Raw genomic sequence first — 19,003 nt, forward strand, 5'->3', positions numbered from 1 at the left:
TTATTATAACAGATGTAGTAATGTATCAAGCATGTTAGAAACTTTAAACTGACCCACCCTTGAATCAAGACGTAAGATTAGCAGACTGCAAACTTTTTATAAGAGAATCCACAACTTATCTGGCCTATCAATACCATCATACTTCTTAACCACACAACATTCAACTAGACACCACCACTCAAACCACTTTGTCCATCCAGGTACTTGAACTAGTTTCTATCAGCACTCCTTCTTTCCAAGAACAATTGTCAAGTGGAATAGCTTGCCAACCTCAGTGATTGAGTTAGAAAACATTGACATATTTACTAACCAATTATTAAACATATAACTTAATATGGTTGTACTGTAATCGTGTGTATGTGTGTAATTTTCCTTGGGGTATTATTCTCTCCCTGAGTGCATCGGCATGCCATCTGCCCAGTACAAATAATAAATGAATAAATAAGTTGAAAATTGGTCTGTAAATGGAATATCCATCACAAAAGTGCCTTTTGGTTGCTTGAAGGAAACAGAGTGCATACAATGTAAATCCCAAACATATGTAACATACCATAGAGTTGGGTTGTCAAGCACATGTGTCTATAAATCGTATATTATTTGTTAAGTGCTTTCTTGTGAGTAACCATGGATGATAAGCGTACATGGCCCAATGCGACACTCACATGTGACGAAGCTATGCACGGGAAGAAAAGCTGGAAATACTGGAAAACTAATGTTCCTCAAGTGCTTACATCTCCCTTGATGTCTCCCTTCACTATTTATACAGCAAACCAGTCTTCTAGAGAGTGTGATATTCTGGTTCATCATGAAAGATTTCATTCAGAAATGGAGTCAAGTATCCTTATACACTGGCGTGGTGATCACAAACTACACTATTGCAATGTAGTGATTCAGTGTTAAACACACCATAATTAATTAGGCATATTATTTTTACTGAAAGTTTCCCCAAAAAATTATAAGTGCATGCGCTTAACAACCTGATTCTACGGTATAGCAATTGAGTTTTGCAAACAAAAATTGCTTTGTTGTCAAGCCTACCAGGCAAACCACAGAGAATGAGCTGAGCATTAGCACATAGATAGACTAATAATCAAGAAGAAATCAGGTTTTAAAAGTTGACATGCATATATAGAAATTGTATGATTAATAGTGCAGTCACCCTGATAAAGCATTCAGTCTATAGAATCTGTTATCACAGTTGATTTATATAATTGCAGTTGTTCAAATATAGCAAAAATATAATCCTCACATTATTAGAGACATATTAATATTCTTTCTATTGATTTTGTGGAAGAAAAGTAGATAAGACAGGTATGTATCATAAAAACAAGCCCCAAAGGTAGCTATAGACTAACTTTCAAGCATGAAAATACAAAAAAAGAAGTGGTATTTATACCTAACCAGCTAAGCTGTGAAAAAGGGTGCAGTCCCCCAAAAAACCAGGTGAAAAGTTGTGAAATCACATAAGTGGCATCCAAGAAATAGCTGCAATGGTGTTAATTAATGGCAGTTAATTTTAGTAATGACAGCTGATTGGAATTAGCATCATTGTAGCCATTTCTTGGCTACCGCCTTTGATTTCATGAAGTTCTCACCCTGACTTTTTTAGAGGGTGCATCTTTTTCACAGCTTGGATGTTTTGGTATAGATTTTATTTAAGTGCTACCTTACACTTACAGCATTTGCAATCTATGTATAGGTATTTGTTTATGTGTATAGTGTATACTACTGCAATTTGAGTTTAAACAATAATAATATAGGTTCACCTCCAATGATACGTAGAACCAATTATGAAGATATAATGCCAGTAGACAATGGAAAGTCTGTTAGCCTAATCGCAGAATTGGTGAGCAGTCTGCCTCTAGTAAATGGACCTACTTGGTCAAAATCTGATGCATCATTATTGCCTTCAGAAGCAGTTACAAAGAGTTTTACTGTTGGGAATAAAAGCTACAGTTCTCTTGATATTTCAAATGTATCATTTGTCCAAGACTATGGAAATTATTCACTCAGCGTGTCTAATATTTGTGGGAAAACAAGCTCATTTGTGTTTATTGATGTGAAAGGTGAGCATTATGGGTTTGTGTATTGATACATAGCTATACATGGGCACAAAAGTCACCCTTTATAGAGCTCAGCTGCTACAAGTCACTCTGTAGAGAACTAGGTTATGTTACAAATTACCCTATATGGTGTTTAGTTATGTACCAATCCACCCTATTAGAATGTAAAATTGTAAGCAACAAAATTACAAAATAATTAAAATAGATGCCAACTGGTCACATACAAATAAACTTTTTTTTGACATACAATGTACACCTGTAGTAAAGTAAAAAAGATGACCAAAGCTGGCAATATGTGGGCTTATTACAAAAAGAAGTGATATCCATACCAAACAGCCAAAGTGTGAAAAAAGAGTGCAGCCCCCAAACAACTATAGCCATGGTGAAAAGGTTGTGAAATCAAAGGTGACAGCCAAGAAATGACTGCAATAATGTTAATGCCAATCATTTTTAAGGATCGTTGGCATTACATTATTGCAGCCACCACCTATGATTTCACAACTTTTTTCCCTAGTTGTTTTGAGGGCTACACCCTTCTTTTCACGGCTTGGCTGTTTTGGTTTAGATCACTTCACAGTATTGAATAATTAGGTTACAAAATTTCCTAATTTTTCTTCCTACTGGTGGATATACAGACAATTGTTTATAATTATGCATGCCAATATGTGACCCAGTCTGAGAAAACTGGGCTTATCATCTATTTAAAAGTATCGAGAAATGCCGGTTTTAAGTATTTAGTGTGTTGTAGCTTGCCAATGGTTGAAGCTATGTGTACCAAATTTTCACATGTTTTACCCCAATTCCTTACCTTCCAGAGCATCCACTGTGCAAGTAGCCAACAGCTAAGTTTCCCGCCATTTTAGATAGTTTTTAAACCAAGGTTGACTGTATCAGGTGAGCTGCAAATTAGGTGGGAGGCGGAGGCCCTGGAAGGTGGGCAAGATGGTGTTCAAAGATGGTGTTCAAAAATTGAAAGGGAAGGCCAAGGGATGAAGTAGGCCAAGTTTTGGGCCATTTAGGTCTCAAAACTGGCTAAAATGAAAGGTAATTCACAACAGAGGTGCTTATTCAACACCACAGAGCTGTACAGCCACATACAGTCATCCCCAGGCTGACCAGAGCTCCATTAAGGCCCCACACCACATGTACGGATTGCCACTGGGCTTGGGAAAAGCAGCCAGCAAAACCAGACCACTCAAGTCTAGCTGATTTTGATTGTGGAATTAGATAGTTTATTCATGTAGCTTTGTGTCCTGGGTGAAAAATCGAATCTGCTTACATGGGCGATAAGACTGATTTTCTCAGACTGGGTCACATATATAATAATACAAGTAGAAGGAAAAATTAAGAATTTTAAGGGATCAAAGAAAAAATAATAAAACAAGGGGATGGCTAGCTAAAAAGTGGTGAAGGTTACCTATATCTGCAGATATACTAGTGGACATTAAATCCCTCAACTTCAGTCTTGGTTAGTTTAGGGACTTAAGCCAGTCAGCATAAAGCTCTGTTTTTAAAAAAATTCCATCTAAACTTTTGGAAGGGTTCGGGATTGGTCTGAAGACATTTTTGGGCTTGCCTGTTCCCAACCAATGCCACCAAGCTGTCATGAAGGCTGGTTTTAGGGTGATTTTTTGGCTGGAAAAGCCCAGTTCTTCATGATTCTTAATATACCATACTGTATGATATTTGGTATTGTTGGAAATTCATTTGAAATATGATCTGTTGTATATACTACAGGCCCTAAAGTGTGTCCTTCAGTTATTAATTCTCAGCTTCAATTTATGAAAAAATGTGCTGATGTTGAAACTATTGAAGGTGAATCAGTTACTTATGATTGCTCCTATGAGGCAGATTATACTGATTTTGAGCATAATGTTAGTAGTTATTGGAAGGTTGAAATTCCAAATCAACAACCAATTCATGTTGATAGAAACAGCAATCATATTAATTACTCTGTTAGAGTTTATGGAGACTGTATATCAAAGAACAAAACATGTTGTAAAGTTACTAGCAGTCTTACAATTAACAATGTCTCAATTCTCCAGAATGGCACTAAAGTATCTTGCATTGCAGTTCCAGTGGTATCACTTCTATCTAATACCAAGAATACCAATGCCAGTGCACACTTAGGTGAGTCATGACAATTGTTATGCATAGATGTGTACTACATAATAATTATTATGACTGGGTGATACTATACAACACAAAATTTTGGTGGGAGAAAATTTTGGCAGATTTGGCAAACTGACTTCAATTCGCTTGTTCAATTTTTAGTGAGCTAAGTAGAGAGAATGCAGTATGACACAAGCATTCACCAAAATATTATTTATCAAATTCTATCTAGTACATTTAAAAATTATTAATTTAAAGTTAAATTAGGGATCCAAGTGATAAAAAGTAGTGAATACAGAATAGCTCTGTGAGAATCCCTACATTGGCATGTTATAGCAAATATTTTGTTCATTGCCAAAGTAGGGATTTTCCACTGAGCTATTCTGTAATACCATAATTCACCTCTTGTTTCACAACCTTTTATCACTTGGATCCCTACTTCAATTTTGAATTTGTAATTTTAAATATATACTAGTTTTTGTTTAGTTAAGCATAAAGCTATTCATGTGTGACTGTTCTGTTAGCTGTATTAGAGTATCTCAAGTCAGCTTCTCACCTACCAAGAGGTGTGGTCACTATTTTTATTTTTATCATTATAAATACAGCCAGACCAATGAAAAGGTAAGGTCATTGTGTTTGAGTAAATAGACTTTTAAGGAGTGGAGTCTTTGCACTTGATTGATAATTTTTAGTCAACCAAGATCATTAATGGGCATGGTCTCAAACCTATCATGAAATTACATTTCGGAATGCTTGGATCACATATTAACGTGTTTGGCCTAGTTTTCCTTATTTCAGCAAGCTTTTGTAGGATCAATAAAAAGGAAGGAAGTGACATCATCACAACTGCCATATAAGTACTGCCACGTGCCTACACCAATCGGCCATTTTTCTTGCTTCATCAAGTGAGTGGTAGGATCCGTAAGTCACGTCATCAGGCAATTCTTCTTCTCATCGCCAACACTGTAAGAAGCATCACCACCATCACAAATGGAGCCACTCCCGTGAGTCATCGCAGCTAGCCTCCCTTTTCAAGTCAATACGCAGAGAAATGAAATCAAACCACTCCCTACTCTGCAACAAGCTGGTCAAGATTTCTTCAAGAGTTACCACTATGGAACAAGGCTTGCCCAAGCCAACCATTCAGGAGCAGAGCTTCCTCACCACCTCGTCCCATTCTGTGGAGCAGAGTCTCCTCTCTACATCATCCAATGCAGTGGAGCAGAGCCTCCCAACTGCAACCAATCATTCTCTGGGGCAGAGCAGAGTTCCCCCAACGATCAGGATCAAGCTGATGGGGTAGAACCCCAGCAAGAGCACCAGCATCACGAGACGTCCTCTCCAGTTAGCAAAGTTTCTCGAGACTGGGATGAATGGGATGACGAACCTGATTATGATGAGCTTGTCTACTGGCAGCCCAGTGACTCTGACCCCAAAGAAGGTGATACCCACAAGATCTCAGCTATTACAGCTAAGATAGTCGAGAATGTCTTCTCAAAAAGGCTACTTCCCAAGAAGAGGAAAACTATCAAGCGGAAGCAGACACCCTGTTCACCAAGGTTCCCAGGTTGGACCCCACCATCCAGTCAAGGATGACACCAGCAGCAAAGACAGCTGACAGAGAGCTAGCTGGTCTTCAAGGATGTGTCCTGGATGCAGCAATTCCCTTGGTCAACATGCTGGAATCAGCCAGATCAGGTACACTTAACCCTAAGGAGGCAGCAGAGTCTGCCCAACAAACCCTCGAGCTTGTCGGCAATGCATCAGCTCAGAGATGCCGTAAAGCTTCTCAGTGCCTCAGTAAAGAGCTGTCTACGCTATTGGAAAAGGAGTCAACCTTCAATGACGCTGCCCCCTTTCTGTTTGGCCCCAGAAGATGAAGGACCATATGGAGGCACTTAGAAACCTCAATCATCAATCCACCTCCTATGGTTATGGACAACAACAGCCTTTTTTGAAAGAGTTACCCTTCACAGTACCAAGGAGGTAGCAACAGCAGAGGCAGGGGTCAGAGAAACCCCAAAAAGACTGGGAAATAAACTCAACAATTATTTGTATGCTGTTTGAACAAGTAATTAAAAGAATGAATGTGGTAAAGTATGAATGTTCAAAGGGCTGTAAACTACACCCAGAGCAGGTGTTTAGGGTCCACCACTAAGGAAGCCAGAGTGATAAACTCCCTACCAGTGACCTTCCAGCAGAGTGCACACAAAGAAAAGGTATCAGAGAAATACCACTCTCCAATCAACAAGTGTTAGAGTCCACTCAGCAAAAGCTGGTAGCAGAGCCCACTCAGCATTCTGTCTTATAGGCATTCTCATAATGCACCTCCTATAGTTCTAGAAGACTCACCTTTGGACTCAATTAATTCAGAGAGGCATATATGTTTCCAATGGCAGAGACCATTTACCAGTCCAGTCAGACAGTGATGGAAGGCTATCATATCCCCATCATGTCTGTCCCTAACCAGTGCTCCCCACTCCTCATGGGACATTGCATTATTGGAGGAGGAGACAGAGTCTTACTTGTAGAAGCAGGCCATCTCCCTACTCAGAGGGATTTTACACAAACATGTTAGTCCCCAAAAAAGATGAGGGTCAGAGACCTAGAGCATCTAAACAAGCATGTGAAATCAGAGCATTTGAAGATGGACGGCCTCCACACGTCAGATCTCTAGATCTACTAAGGAGCAATGACTGGATGGCAAAGGTGGACCTGAAGGATGCATTCTTCATGGTTGGTCCCAATGCTCGAAAAGTCCATCCATGTAGGAAGTTTGTAAACTCCCTAACAGAAGTCCATGCATGGTCTCCATCTGAGCAGTTCCTTCACAACTGCTGGCAGTCATTTGCAAAGGAGAAATCAGGCATTTCAATCCTCCTGCATTTCGAAAACTCAACAGCAGTTGCATACAGACACAGGAGGGGGGGGCAGCATCACCAAAGTTGTCTCAGTTAACAAGGGACCTGTGATTGTGGTACATGGAGAATACCCTCCTTCATGCTCAGCATCTACCAGGTTCTCTGAACAAAATTACAAGCAGAACATGGTCAGACAGGTCAGAGTACCAGTGTGTGTCTACCAGATATTAAACCATCTCATGAGGAAGTTGATGGCAAGCACATTAGACAACACCTCACAGATATTCTACTACATGGGAAGTGACTAAAAGTCGCCTCCTACATTGGGCGTTAACAGTTCATTATCATTGAAGATGTTACTGGCCCTAACAAGGTCCAACATCTTTCCCATCTTGAGTTTGAAAGCTGTGAGATTGTTGCCAGATAGCATCCAATTTAACCCAGTTTGAATCTCATTTAGTGAGAAGTGCTTCAGGCATCAGCTGGAATTACCACTAATCAAATAAACTGATACTGTTGATTGGAGATCTGAATCTGTTTCGAGAGATTTTATTACAAACCAGCTAATACTGAGCAACCAGATGGGACAAGCAGTGTTGTCCATCCCAACAGATTCTCTACAAACATCACGTTGATATGTGATCTGAGCACTCTGAAATGTAATTACCTGAATGGTTCAGCTCACAGAGTGATTGCCAGCTATTCTGGATTACATGAGGAATGTGAGGTGAACATAGCAACGTCCCACCCAACCCTTACCCGTTGATACGTTCAACTGTGTTGTTTAGGGAGCAGAGACTCCCATACTGATAGTGAGCAGAGTCTCCTTCATTGTTAGCATTTCTCCAATCAGCCAAATATGCTTTAGAATGGCCGATTGGTGTAGGCACATGGTAGTACTTATATAGCAGTTCTGATGATGCCACTTCCTTCCTTTTTATTGATCTTACAAAAGCTTGCTGAAATAAGGAAAACTAGGCCAAACACGTTGATATGTTCACCTCACATTCCTCATGTAATCCAGAATAGATGGTAATCAATCTGTGATCTGAGCCATTCAGGTAATTACAGGTATCTACTGGGTGTCCACTACCTTTAAAGTAGTGTAAGTGCCTTAAATAATTTTGTGGTGACTAAATATGTTGCTCAAGGGAAGTGGGAAAATTAATGCCTTGATATGGAGTTTCATTTCATGAAGAAGACGACAAACCTGATTGAAGATAAAAGGGAGGGCACACACTAGCTAGAATCCCAAAAAGCACATGCCACTGATGAGTTTATTATTGTGGTATAAAATGGTAGGTGGCCAGATGCAAAAATTTTCCAAAACTCGAAATTTGGTCTGTCTGTCTGCTGCCTGCCTGTCTGCCTGCCTGCCTGCCCGCCCGCCCGCCTGCCTGCCTGCCTTCCTGCCTAACCACAGTCACAAGGCTGGAGGTCAAACGAAGCAGCACATGGCCACAGGTATTTTCTTGTTTTTAATGTTGTATTTGATGTTAGATGGACTAATATTATTCCGTAAAAGTAATTTTCATTACGTAAAATGTCTCTGGGTGATTTTTAAAGACAGGTGGCGCATCATTTTAGGGCCAATCCCTACTTAAACAGTACTACCATACTGACAAGAATTCTCTTTTTATGATAATAATCCCACTTACATTTTGGAATGCTCAGATCACATATCAACGTGTTTGGCCTAGTTTTCTATTTTCCAGCAAGTTTTTGTAGGATCAATGAATAAAAAACACTGAATAGGAAATGACATCATCATGAGTACCATATAAGTACTGCCACGTGTACACACCAATCAGCCTTTTTTCTTGCTTCAGTTAGTGAGTAGTAGGATCGGCCAAGCGATTATGTCTTCAAGCGATTCACCCCGTCAAAGCCAACACCAAAGCAATCGTAAGAAGCACCGCCATCATCGACGAAGCCATTCGCAAGATTTGTCCGTAACTTCTCTGCTGCAATCACTCCAGAAGGATATCACAGTGAACCACACCAGTCTACGCAGCAAGGTACAGAAGATGTGGGCTAGAGTTACCACATTGGAGGAGCAGAGCCCTCTAGCCCCACCACCTTCAGTGCAGTTGAATGGAGTGCAGAGTCTCTCTGGAGGACAAGACTCACAGGCAGCAGAAAACACCATGCTGCCACAGTCAGCGTCGAATTCCAATGGAGGGCAGAGTCTCTCCGGAGGACAAGACTCACAGATGACTGATAACACCACCAAAAGAGAGCAGAGTTCTCACCTGATGTCTACACCAGGCCACGAGGCAGAACAAAGTCAAAGCTCGAACCACTTTGCAAACCACACGTCAGTCCCAGAGGAACCCCAAGGGTGGGGCGACCAGCCAGACGATGAAACCCCAGACTATGAAGAACAGATCTTCTGGGAGCCTGTGGACTCAGACTCGGATAGTGAACACCGTCAGATCTCCTCTGCAACAGCCAGGGTAGTGCAGGAAGCATTCTCACAAACATTATCTTCTCAAAGGTGAAAAACCATTAAGAGGAAACAATCGATTCCTGACACACCTCACACCAAGGTTCCCAAGTTGGACCCCACTATTCAGTCAAGAATGTCACCTGACACAAAGGCAGAGGACAGAAACTTAGCTGGCCTTCAAGGATTTGTCCTGGATGCAACCATACCTGTAGTGAATATGATGGAGTCTGCTAGGGTCAGGATCCCTAAATTCCAGGGATGCAGCAGAGTCTGTGCAACAAGCCCTGAAACTCCTGGGAAATGCTTCAGTTCATATTTCAGTTGAACGTCACCTGAAGGCGTCCTCCTGTCTGAACAAGGAGCTAGCTCCATTGGTAGCAGACAAAAAAACTTTCAAGGATGCCACTCCCCTCTTGTTTGGAAACTCCTTCCAACAAAGAATGAGGGATCATATGGAGGCAATCAGAAACCTGAGGCAACCCCAGTTTTCAAGCTACCAGCACTCTTCCTTTCGGGGGAGCTATCCCCTACAGTCATGAGGAGGTGGTAATCACAGAGGCAGAGGCAGAGGAAACAAGAAATGTAAGTCCCCTCAGTCAGGAAAACATCCTCAGCAGTAACTGGACTTTACTACCAATGGACCCTGTATGATTAATTTTGTGCTTTGTATGACAAATCTATTACATGTATCAAAGCATTGATATCTACCACTCTTCAAAAAGCACCCAGAACAAGGTGTAAGGTGTATAGGGTCAAAAACCAAGGAAGCCATGGTGTTGAAACACCAACCAAAGCCCATAAGTGTCAGAGCACACAGCACTATCAACAAGTATCAGAGGTCACACTTCAAAGACACACTTTTCAGCTGATATCAGTGAACACATCATTAACACAAGCATCAGAGATGCCTCAACTTGTATTTGCTTTGAAAAGGGCAGACAGCAATGCTGATTATGCCTCAATTTGTAGTATAATAATGTCAAGCTTCTCCCAGTTCACTATTCTGGGCCAAGCCTGCATCTCGATCTCTCTCCCTGCAGCTGAAAGATCTACCATGGATCTGCCTAACTCAGAGAGGCATATTTCTCATGGCAGAGTCCATCTTCAGACCTATTTACAGGCTGAACCCAGCATTATTTCAGCAGATCCGAAAACATTTCCTGCAGAAGCAGATTATCCCTCAGGGAACCTACTCCATAACTTCATGGGGAGGAATAACTGGATGGCCAAGGACACTTTCCTTATGGCCTCACTATAGTATCTTAAGTAAGCTATCCTTCCTGTATATTCATGGTAGAGAAAGGCTTGCAAGTTCATCTGCCTCACACTTGGCCTGTGCACATTGCTGAGGGTATTTACATACATTGTAGATACTGAGATCTCTGGGCATCCATTTGGTAGTATCAGTGTTGGGCAAGTTACTTTGTAAAAGTAACTAGTTACATATTACATATTACTTGCAACAGAACTATTTAGTTACAGTTACATATTACCCATAAAATAAAGTAACTGTAATAATATTACATATTATATTACTTTGTGTCCACAGCCTTAAGCTGTCACGTGTGAAACTACCACCTTATCACGTGACATGATTGTGTTGTTGGACAATGTACAAATCTTGGTTATAAGTAAGAAGCTAGTGAATAAGCTTCATTCAATAGGCCTCGTTACTCCATTGTGGTTAGGCATTACTCAGAGGATTACTAACGAGATTAGTAACTTCGTTACTTTTAGTAATAATATTACATCATATTAGACTCGTTACAGTAATTATATTACTTAGGTAACGCGTTACGTTTGTAAGTAAAGTATCTTGCGTTATATTACCTGTTTTCATAGCGTATTTCGTTATATTACTTTGTTAAAACAAAAGTAATAATATTACGTAACGCGTTACTTATGTAACGCGTTACTCCCAACACTGGGTAGTATACATGGATATTATGCTACTGATGTCCTCTGCAGAGCAGTAGTTAGCATCAATATCCAGGTAACCTTCTAAAAACCTGGGTTCATTATTAATTATCAGTAAAGAAATCCTTTCTGACCCCAAAAAAAAAGTTGAATTTGGGATGTCAGTAAGCTCCTTGTTAATGTGCTAGGGAATGAAATCAGTTGTTGGCAGCCACTTTATAGCAATTTAAGCAGAGAACAGGCATCACAACCCTCCTGCAAAAAATCAAACAGTCAATTCTACGGTTGTTGCAACAGAAGGGGGAGGCAGCATCACCAAAGTTGCAAAGGCCCTCTGGTTGTGGTGCATACATGACTAGGAGTCCAGAACATGCTCAGACAGATCAGATGGGAAGCTTCCTCAACTCTGTTCCAGAAAATAAGTCTTCTTTTGGACCTGTTGCAGGCAATCTATCATCACAACTCTCACCATTTGTGACTTTAAAACCAGCTGCACAGATACATTATTATAGCCTTCCAGAAACATTGTAGGCCAGGAGCGTAACAGGCAGAGTCCTATCCCATGCTCATTCCCTAGTAGTAAAGGAGCTATATTACTAACAGCAGTTTGAAAAGCTTAGGCACATCTTAATGCCTCTAGCAATGTTGATTAGAGCACCGGTTTTTCATCCCATGGTCACCAGACCAGAGTGTCGGAGCAATCTATCAAACAACACCCCACATGTGAAGGAAACGGCTACAGTCTCTGTCCTCTCATTATATGGAGGGGAAATCTACAAAGTCATACAATAATTGTCCTTTCAATAAATGGACTCACAGGTGTGGTGAATGGAATAATATTCCCTTTCCAGGCTCTAGATGTAGCTAATTTCTTTGCTGAACTCTATGATCAAGGTCTCTTTAAATGCTCACTGATCATCCACACCCTCAACTCATGAGGTCAGCCTGCTGGCAAGTACATCCTACATTTGTGGGAGTATCAGGGAGCCTACAACTAGCTAGGGACCTCCCTTTTCCAGATGCTATATTACACACTTCTAGCATCAACTGCTACAGTGGTTAAATGATTTTTTCTATGCTAAATTATCTGAGATAGATACTGGTTCTTTCAGTGAGAAGTGCCTCAGCTCTCCAGTGGCTTCATGAATTGTAATAATCAATACTGCTGATTGAAGGTTTGAATCTGTTTTCAGGAGGTTCTATTACAAACCATGCAGCTAACAACAATTGCCTCATGTAGCATTGCCTCATGTAGCATTGTACTCATCCTCAACAGATTCTCTACAATTACGTTGATATGTGATCCAAGCATAATTTAATTACCTGAATGGCTTAGATCACAGAGTAGTTGCCAGCTATTTTGGATTACATGAGGAATGTGAGGTGAAAATATCAACGTCCCACCCATCCCTTACCCATTGATATTATGATAATGAAGTGTGTTAGGGAGCAGAGCCCCACTTATCAGGAACAGACCCTCTACATCTTGTATCATTGCTCCAATCAGCATTTCTGCAGTATTAGCTATAAAAAAAGTCCGATTGGTGTGTACACGTGGCAGTACTTATATGGTAGTCATGATGATGTCATTTCCTGTTCAGTGTTTTTTATTCATTGATCCTACAAAAATTTGCTGGAAAATAGAAAACTAGGCCAAACACATTGATATGTTCACCTCACATTCCTCATGTAGTCCAGAATAGTTGGCAACCATTCTGTGATCTGAGCCATTCAGGTAATCAGACAGCATGGTTGATCGTGTGTTTTGTAAGCTCCTAAACTAATACTAACTGTTTGTTTTATGGCTAGAAACAGATTGTATGGACACTTACTGGCTAAAAACCTGAAGTAGTTTAAGTACTCGAAGTGTCATGATGAAGATGACTATATAATCTTTACAGCATTTCCTATGCTTGTGTACATGAAAGTATGTATAATTATATCATGATCCCTTCTTAAAGATTAAATTCCCTTACACTTGTTCAGTAGCTACGTTATTACATATTATGTTCAAATTTTTACCACAAAGCATGGGATCTATGTAGCAAAAATATGGAGTGGTTATACAATACAACACAGAGTCTTCAAGTTTTTAGACCCAATGTGTTAACTATTTAAATTAATGTATTTGTTACCTGCATTCATGTAAATTGCTGATTAAATATGCACACGATTTTCACTGTAGCTGTGTATGTTCATCCAAAGTTGACAATGCCACCTAAACATGCATATGCTGTGGAAAATAAGACAGGAAACTTTAAGTGTCATTTCAATTCATCAACAAAGGAATATTTTACTATTTTAAGTTGGTCAAAAAATGGGACACGTATCACCAATGCACTTGATACACGATACCAAATTACAGAAGGAAATGTTCCTGGTAAAGACGTAATGTATTTGTCATTGAATATATCAAATGTTTCAAGAAATGATGAAGGCAACTACAGTTGTCATTGTTCTTACAACAAAACTATGTTGAACGAAATAAATATTATTGATAAATCATATCTTGCACAAGGGTTTGTCTTGCTAACAGTGACAACAACAGGTAAATATGAAGTATACATATTAATGTGTATAAGCCACATGTGCATATAGATGATGACAAAGGGCTCCAAAATTTAATAGTAATCTGTGCTCTGTGCACAGTAGCAGTTATATTGACATTTCTTATATTTGTTTATACTTCAAAAAGACAATCAAAAAGCTGTGGTAAGTAGAATCTAAACTAAAATAGCCCAGCTATTTAAAAAGGTGCAGCCTTTAAGAAAATAATAGCATTAAAAGATGTGGGCTGCTCCTTTTTTACATCTAGGCTATTTTGGAGTGCTAGCTTAGTCATTTTTATTTGCTAGCTTGATAATTATGTGTTTTGTATGTGCAATCCTCAAAGTGGGCCACATCATTCTTTCTTCTATATAAGTAGCACATTATATATTTAATATTCCTTTAGAGAATAGTGTTATTGAACTGCTTGTTGCCTATGCATATCTTGATATTACTTGTGCTTCAAAAGATTTGTGTAGTTATTACCAAGTTAGCTGGTTTTATTAGTGGTATGCCTAGCTAATAGGCTTGACAACAAAATTGTAATTGCATTATGCCAAATATTGTATAGATGTAACTCACCAGTACAAACTCCACAATAAAAGTTGCAATTATACAACTGTGAGATGTTTGCTAGCTAGTTATTTGGCTGCTACCATGGCCACACAAGTTGTCTCTTGCAGTAACAGAATGTGGATCACATTCTTATGATACAACTTATATCAATTCATTTGATTCACAAAAATAAGTGAAATCTTCCATACAAAAACAGCTTGGCTTGAGTGCATCCATAAACTGGCAAGGCCAAGAATGAATATTAAACAAATTGTACCTTTATCACTGGTTCATTTTCTGCATTCATCTTGCTGTATTCCTTTTAACTCTAATTGGCTAGTAATTTTAGCAGCCATTTTTTCTCTACACTTATAAGCTACCTGGTACCCAAACAGTAACAATATTCATATTCACAGTAGAACAGTCTAATCTCTTTCTTTTCAAACTACTCTACAATACTGACTGATTATAGAATGCAGGTGTTCATAATGTTAATTATCTATTGCTCTGTCTGTCTTCCTCTCTTACACTACTCCCCTCTTTTGAGCAGACATCTCAGATGCTTGACAACACATAGCCATTGTATCTGGCTGGAGCATGCCTTTGTCGTAGTGGATACCTCCTAGTATTGTTACTTGAGTAGCCATCACTGATATCACTCAAGTGTGTATCTGGTAACTGTACATTTTCATCGTCACCATCATCTTCCAATTGGAGTTGAAGAGGTGACATGTCCTTGGCTATACCTGTTTCATTATCTGCATGTGGTTTGATTATTTGCACCTTGATTTCATGTGCCCTGGAGGTCTTTATTGAGTTGTATATTCTTTGGACAGAGTTTTAAATGGTTGAAGTGTGCTACCTGTCATCACCTTCCTTCACTAAGAGTTTGAATTCGATATGTACATTCCGATATCTTTTTCAAAATCTTGTATGGTCCTTGTCAGGGATGAAACAGTTCTTAGTACTACTCTTTGGCACTTTGGGGTTTAGCAACCACACCCAATCACCCACATCATAAGAATTGCCATGGATCTTCTTGTCATACTGCTCTTTGCAATATTTGTGTTGTACTTTTAACATTTTTTACGCTGTATTATTTGCTGATACTAACTGTTTCTGCAAAGAGACTGCATGTACACTGGGTGACTGTGAGTCAGTGGGGAACATTCTTGGCAAGTGAGACACCAGTCTCATGTGTCATTCCAGTAAATGTACCAGTAGAATCTTTTCTGGACACAGCTAAAGGTTTTCTAGTGCCCCAAGTGACCTCCTACAACTCCTCTATGTAATGATTCTAACACAGTTGACCGGAGTTCGGATTAGAACTATTACCTGGTCCAACAAATAGGTAATAGAGCACACTTTCTCAAACATTAAGCTGGTCCCATAACTGAGCAAGTCTTTGATGTGGGAGCTTATCTGCTTGAGAAACTTGAGGAGGCTGATCCCTTTCCTTACATTGAAGCATTGGTCCAATGATTGGATCGTCCAGTTGTGATGTAGGTATTTCACTTGGAGTATGTACATTAAGGGGCAGTTCTGGCAATGTCACAGCATTTATCAGTTCCACTCCTCAAACTAACATAGAGAACCACCTATACCCCAACTAATGTATCCAAAGTATCGTCTACCCTAGGTATAGGGTATGTGTCTTTCTAGGTTAACTTGATGAATTTGTGATAATCTATGCACAAGCATATGGAACCATCTTTCTTAGCTACCAGGACAATTGGAGATGCCCAGGGGCTCTTTGATGGTGAGATTATGGCTTTCTCCCTCAGTTCATCTAGTACCCTCTTAACAGGTACCTTCTGTGGTTGTGGAACTTGCTGAATACTTTGTCATACTCTATCTAGTGAGTAAGAATATTTGTACATCCTAAATCATTAAAGTTGCTAGTAAAAATATGTGTGTACTGTACCAGAAATGTATGGACTTGGCTCTGTTGATGCTCATTTTACAATGTTTTTGTCATCCTGTTCAAGAATGAAGAGCTAATTCTCATTAATGGCTTTTATGTTATGCTCTACCAACCTCCTGTAGCAATTCTAGTGTCCTTGTAAACTGTGATGGGTTCTGAGGTTAGGTTAAGTACCCTAGTTGGGGACCTTAAGGAGATATGATAGCGCTGAGGAGCAACTAGTAGATCCACAGATTTCGTTCACCATTAAACGCCCAAGGACAATAGTGGAACCAGTGCTGACGACTATTGAGCTAGAGATCCATCTTACATGGAATGACCAGCACGCACAACATTTGACAGGTAGGCCTTGTTATCTAATAACAGTAGTGGATTCCCAAGGTCAGCTCAGTTTTCATCTGCACATCTTAACATTCTTTTGTACAATTCCCTTTTTTTACATGGGGATCAAATCTTTGCTGAAGACCTTCAGTGGCTGATATGTTATTGATGGTTTTTGTTGAGTTAGTTTCGAGAGCATTGACCATGTTTTTCCGGTCACAAATTATTTAGTCACTTAATTTTTTTCATTGTCACCCCATCCATTGATCATGGATACATTATCAAATTGCATAACCCACTCACTCAGATCTTCCTCTCCTGATATTATTGGTAAGGATCAGGGGGAATTATTCTGCCAAGTCTATTGATCTCGTGGCTGGAATTACATGAATGCGACATTCTAGAAAACAAACAAACATGTTAGCTCTACTGTGCAACCTCACCACCTTCTAAGGTACCCTTAATTTGATATTATGCCATGGTATCATGACATTTCAGGTGATGGTTACAATTTGCCAATGTCAAGTGCTTGACTGCTTCTGGTCATGTGGTGATTGACTTCTTAATATCCTGCTGACTACGCCAGTATAAGCTACCTGGTACCCCAAACAGTAATGATGTTCACATTCACAATAGATCTAGAACAGTCTAATCTCTTCTTTATGAACTGCAATACTGACTTATTAAAGCTTACAGTATAGAAAAATAGTGCCAATTATCTTTTGTCCTGTCTGGCCTCCTCTCATACATAGACTATTGAAATAGTGACCAAATTACTAGCCAATTAGAGTTAAAAGGTGGTGGTGGAGCAGGCTATACTAGAAGACTGTTAAAACTTAGGTGGTGACTTGATCCCCAGAATTGGCTAAGAAACCTGTATATAGCCTGGGAACTGGAATTTCTTCTGCACTTAACCAATACTCAATGGCATAAGGATTTATTATTGATATATATATATATATATATATGTGTGTGTGTGTGTGTGTACATGTGTGTGTGTACATGTGTGTGTGTACATGTGTGTGTGTACATGTGTGTGTGTACATGTGTGTGTGTACATGTGTGTGTGTACATGTGCGTGTGTACATTATTTTTATTTAATATTAATTTTGTATAATACCTACATGCAGTTGATACAGAAACAACATCCCTTGGAACAGCCGGAATTGATGATGCTGGTATGTATGTTAAATATGTTATTAAGTAATGATGTATTAAGCTTGCTGATATTCATTAAATAGGATCTACAACAGACTTACTGTCAGTTGAAAAGGCTAAATATGGTGCTATGACAGGTAATAGAAGTGTATATACATTTTCACACATGTTGCTACAATTTTATAAGCAGGCCAACAATTAGGCAATTTTCAACAATCTTATGAAGGAAATATAGTATGTGGAGTAAAAGCTTCCAGTACTGTGAGCAATGTCATGATGAGTTTTCCAGGTTAGTAAATAAATATAAGATTGTATGTGACTGGATCTACGATAACCGTTCTTATTGCCCAAGACAGGAAGTTTGATTTTTTCACACAAACACAAAGCTTAACGAATGCACTATCAAGTTTCACTGCCACAAGCAACCAGAGTGAAGTGGCCTGCTTTTGCTGGCTGCTTTTTTTAAAGCACAGTGGTGAGCCGTACAAGTGGTCTGGGGTCTTGATGGAGCCAGCTGGCCAACCAGGAGATGGCAGTGTGTGGCTGTACAGCTCCATGGTGTTGGACAATGATCTGTGCTGTAAATTTCCTTTCATTTTAGCCAGTTCTGAGCCCTGAATGGCCCATAATGTGGCCTCATTCATCCCAACACGTTTCTTTTCAATTTTTGAACACCATCTTGCCTGCCTGATACAGACAACCTCGGTTTAAAAACTATCTAAAATGGCGGGAAACTTAGCTGTTGACTACTTCTTCAGTGGATGATCAGGAAGGTAAGAAACTGTTGTAAAATGTGTGAAAATTTGATATGCGTAGCTACCACCATTGGCCAGCTACAACACTCTGAATATTTAAAACCGACATTTCTCAATACTTTTAAATGGGTAATAAGACCAGTTTTTCCAGAGACAGTCACATATGCTTATTCAAATAGTCTGTGTTGATAGCTTGTGCGTGTGGATAGAACATATTAATGGGTGCTAATATACATATATGGCTGCAGAATCTGCAATGGAGGTATATACCATAGTTAATTAATGGGTATATGATACATCAGTTCTAAAAATACACATATAGTTCAGCCACTCTGATAGAT

The 19,003-nt window shown here is 39.5% G+C and overlaps 1 protein-coding gene across 2 annotated transcripts in view; it reads left to right on the plus strand.

The window, feature by feature from the left end:
• The window catches only part of LOC136268750 (uncharacterized), a 51,289-nt gene that overhangs the window by 14,214 nt on the left and 18,072 nt on the right, over nt 1-19,003 (plus strand). For both annotated transcript variants that reach the window (XM_066064214.1, XM_066064213.1), the window contains exons 3-9: nt 1,761-2,066; nt 3,801-4,193; nt 13,588-13,950; nt 14,001-14,114; nt 17,880-17,927; nt 17,991-18,044; nt 18,098-18,196. In XM_066064214.1, coding sequence (XP_065920286.1) covers nt 1,761-2,066; nt 3,801-4,193; nt 13,588-13,950; nt 14,001-14,114; nt 17,880-17,927; nt 17,991-18,044; nt 18,098-18,196 — 1,377 coding nt within the window. The remainder of the gene's footprint in view (nt 1-1,760; nt 2,067-3,800; nt 4,194-13,587; nt 13,951-14,000; nt 14,115-17,879; nt 17,928-17,990; nt 18,045-18,097; nt 18,197-19,003) is intronic.

This window comes from Dysidea avara, chromosome 10, assembly GCF_963678975.1.
Source record: "Dysidea avara chromosome 10, odDysAvar1.4, whole genome shotgun sequence".
In the NCBI taxonomy this organism is placed as follows: domain Eukaryota; kingdom Metazoa; phylum Porifera; class Demospongiae; order Dictyoceratida; family Dysideidae; genus Dysidea; species Dysidea avara.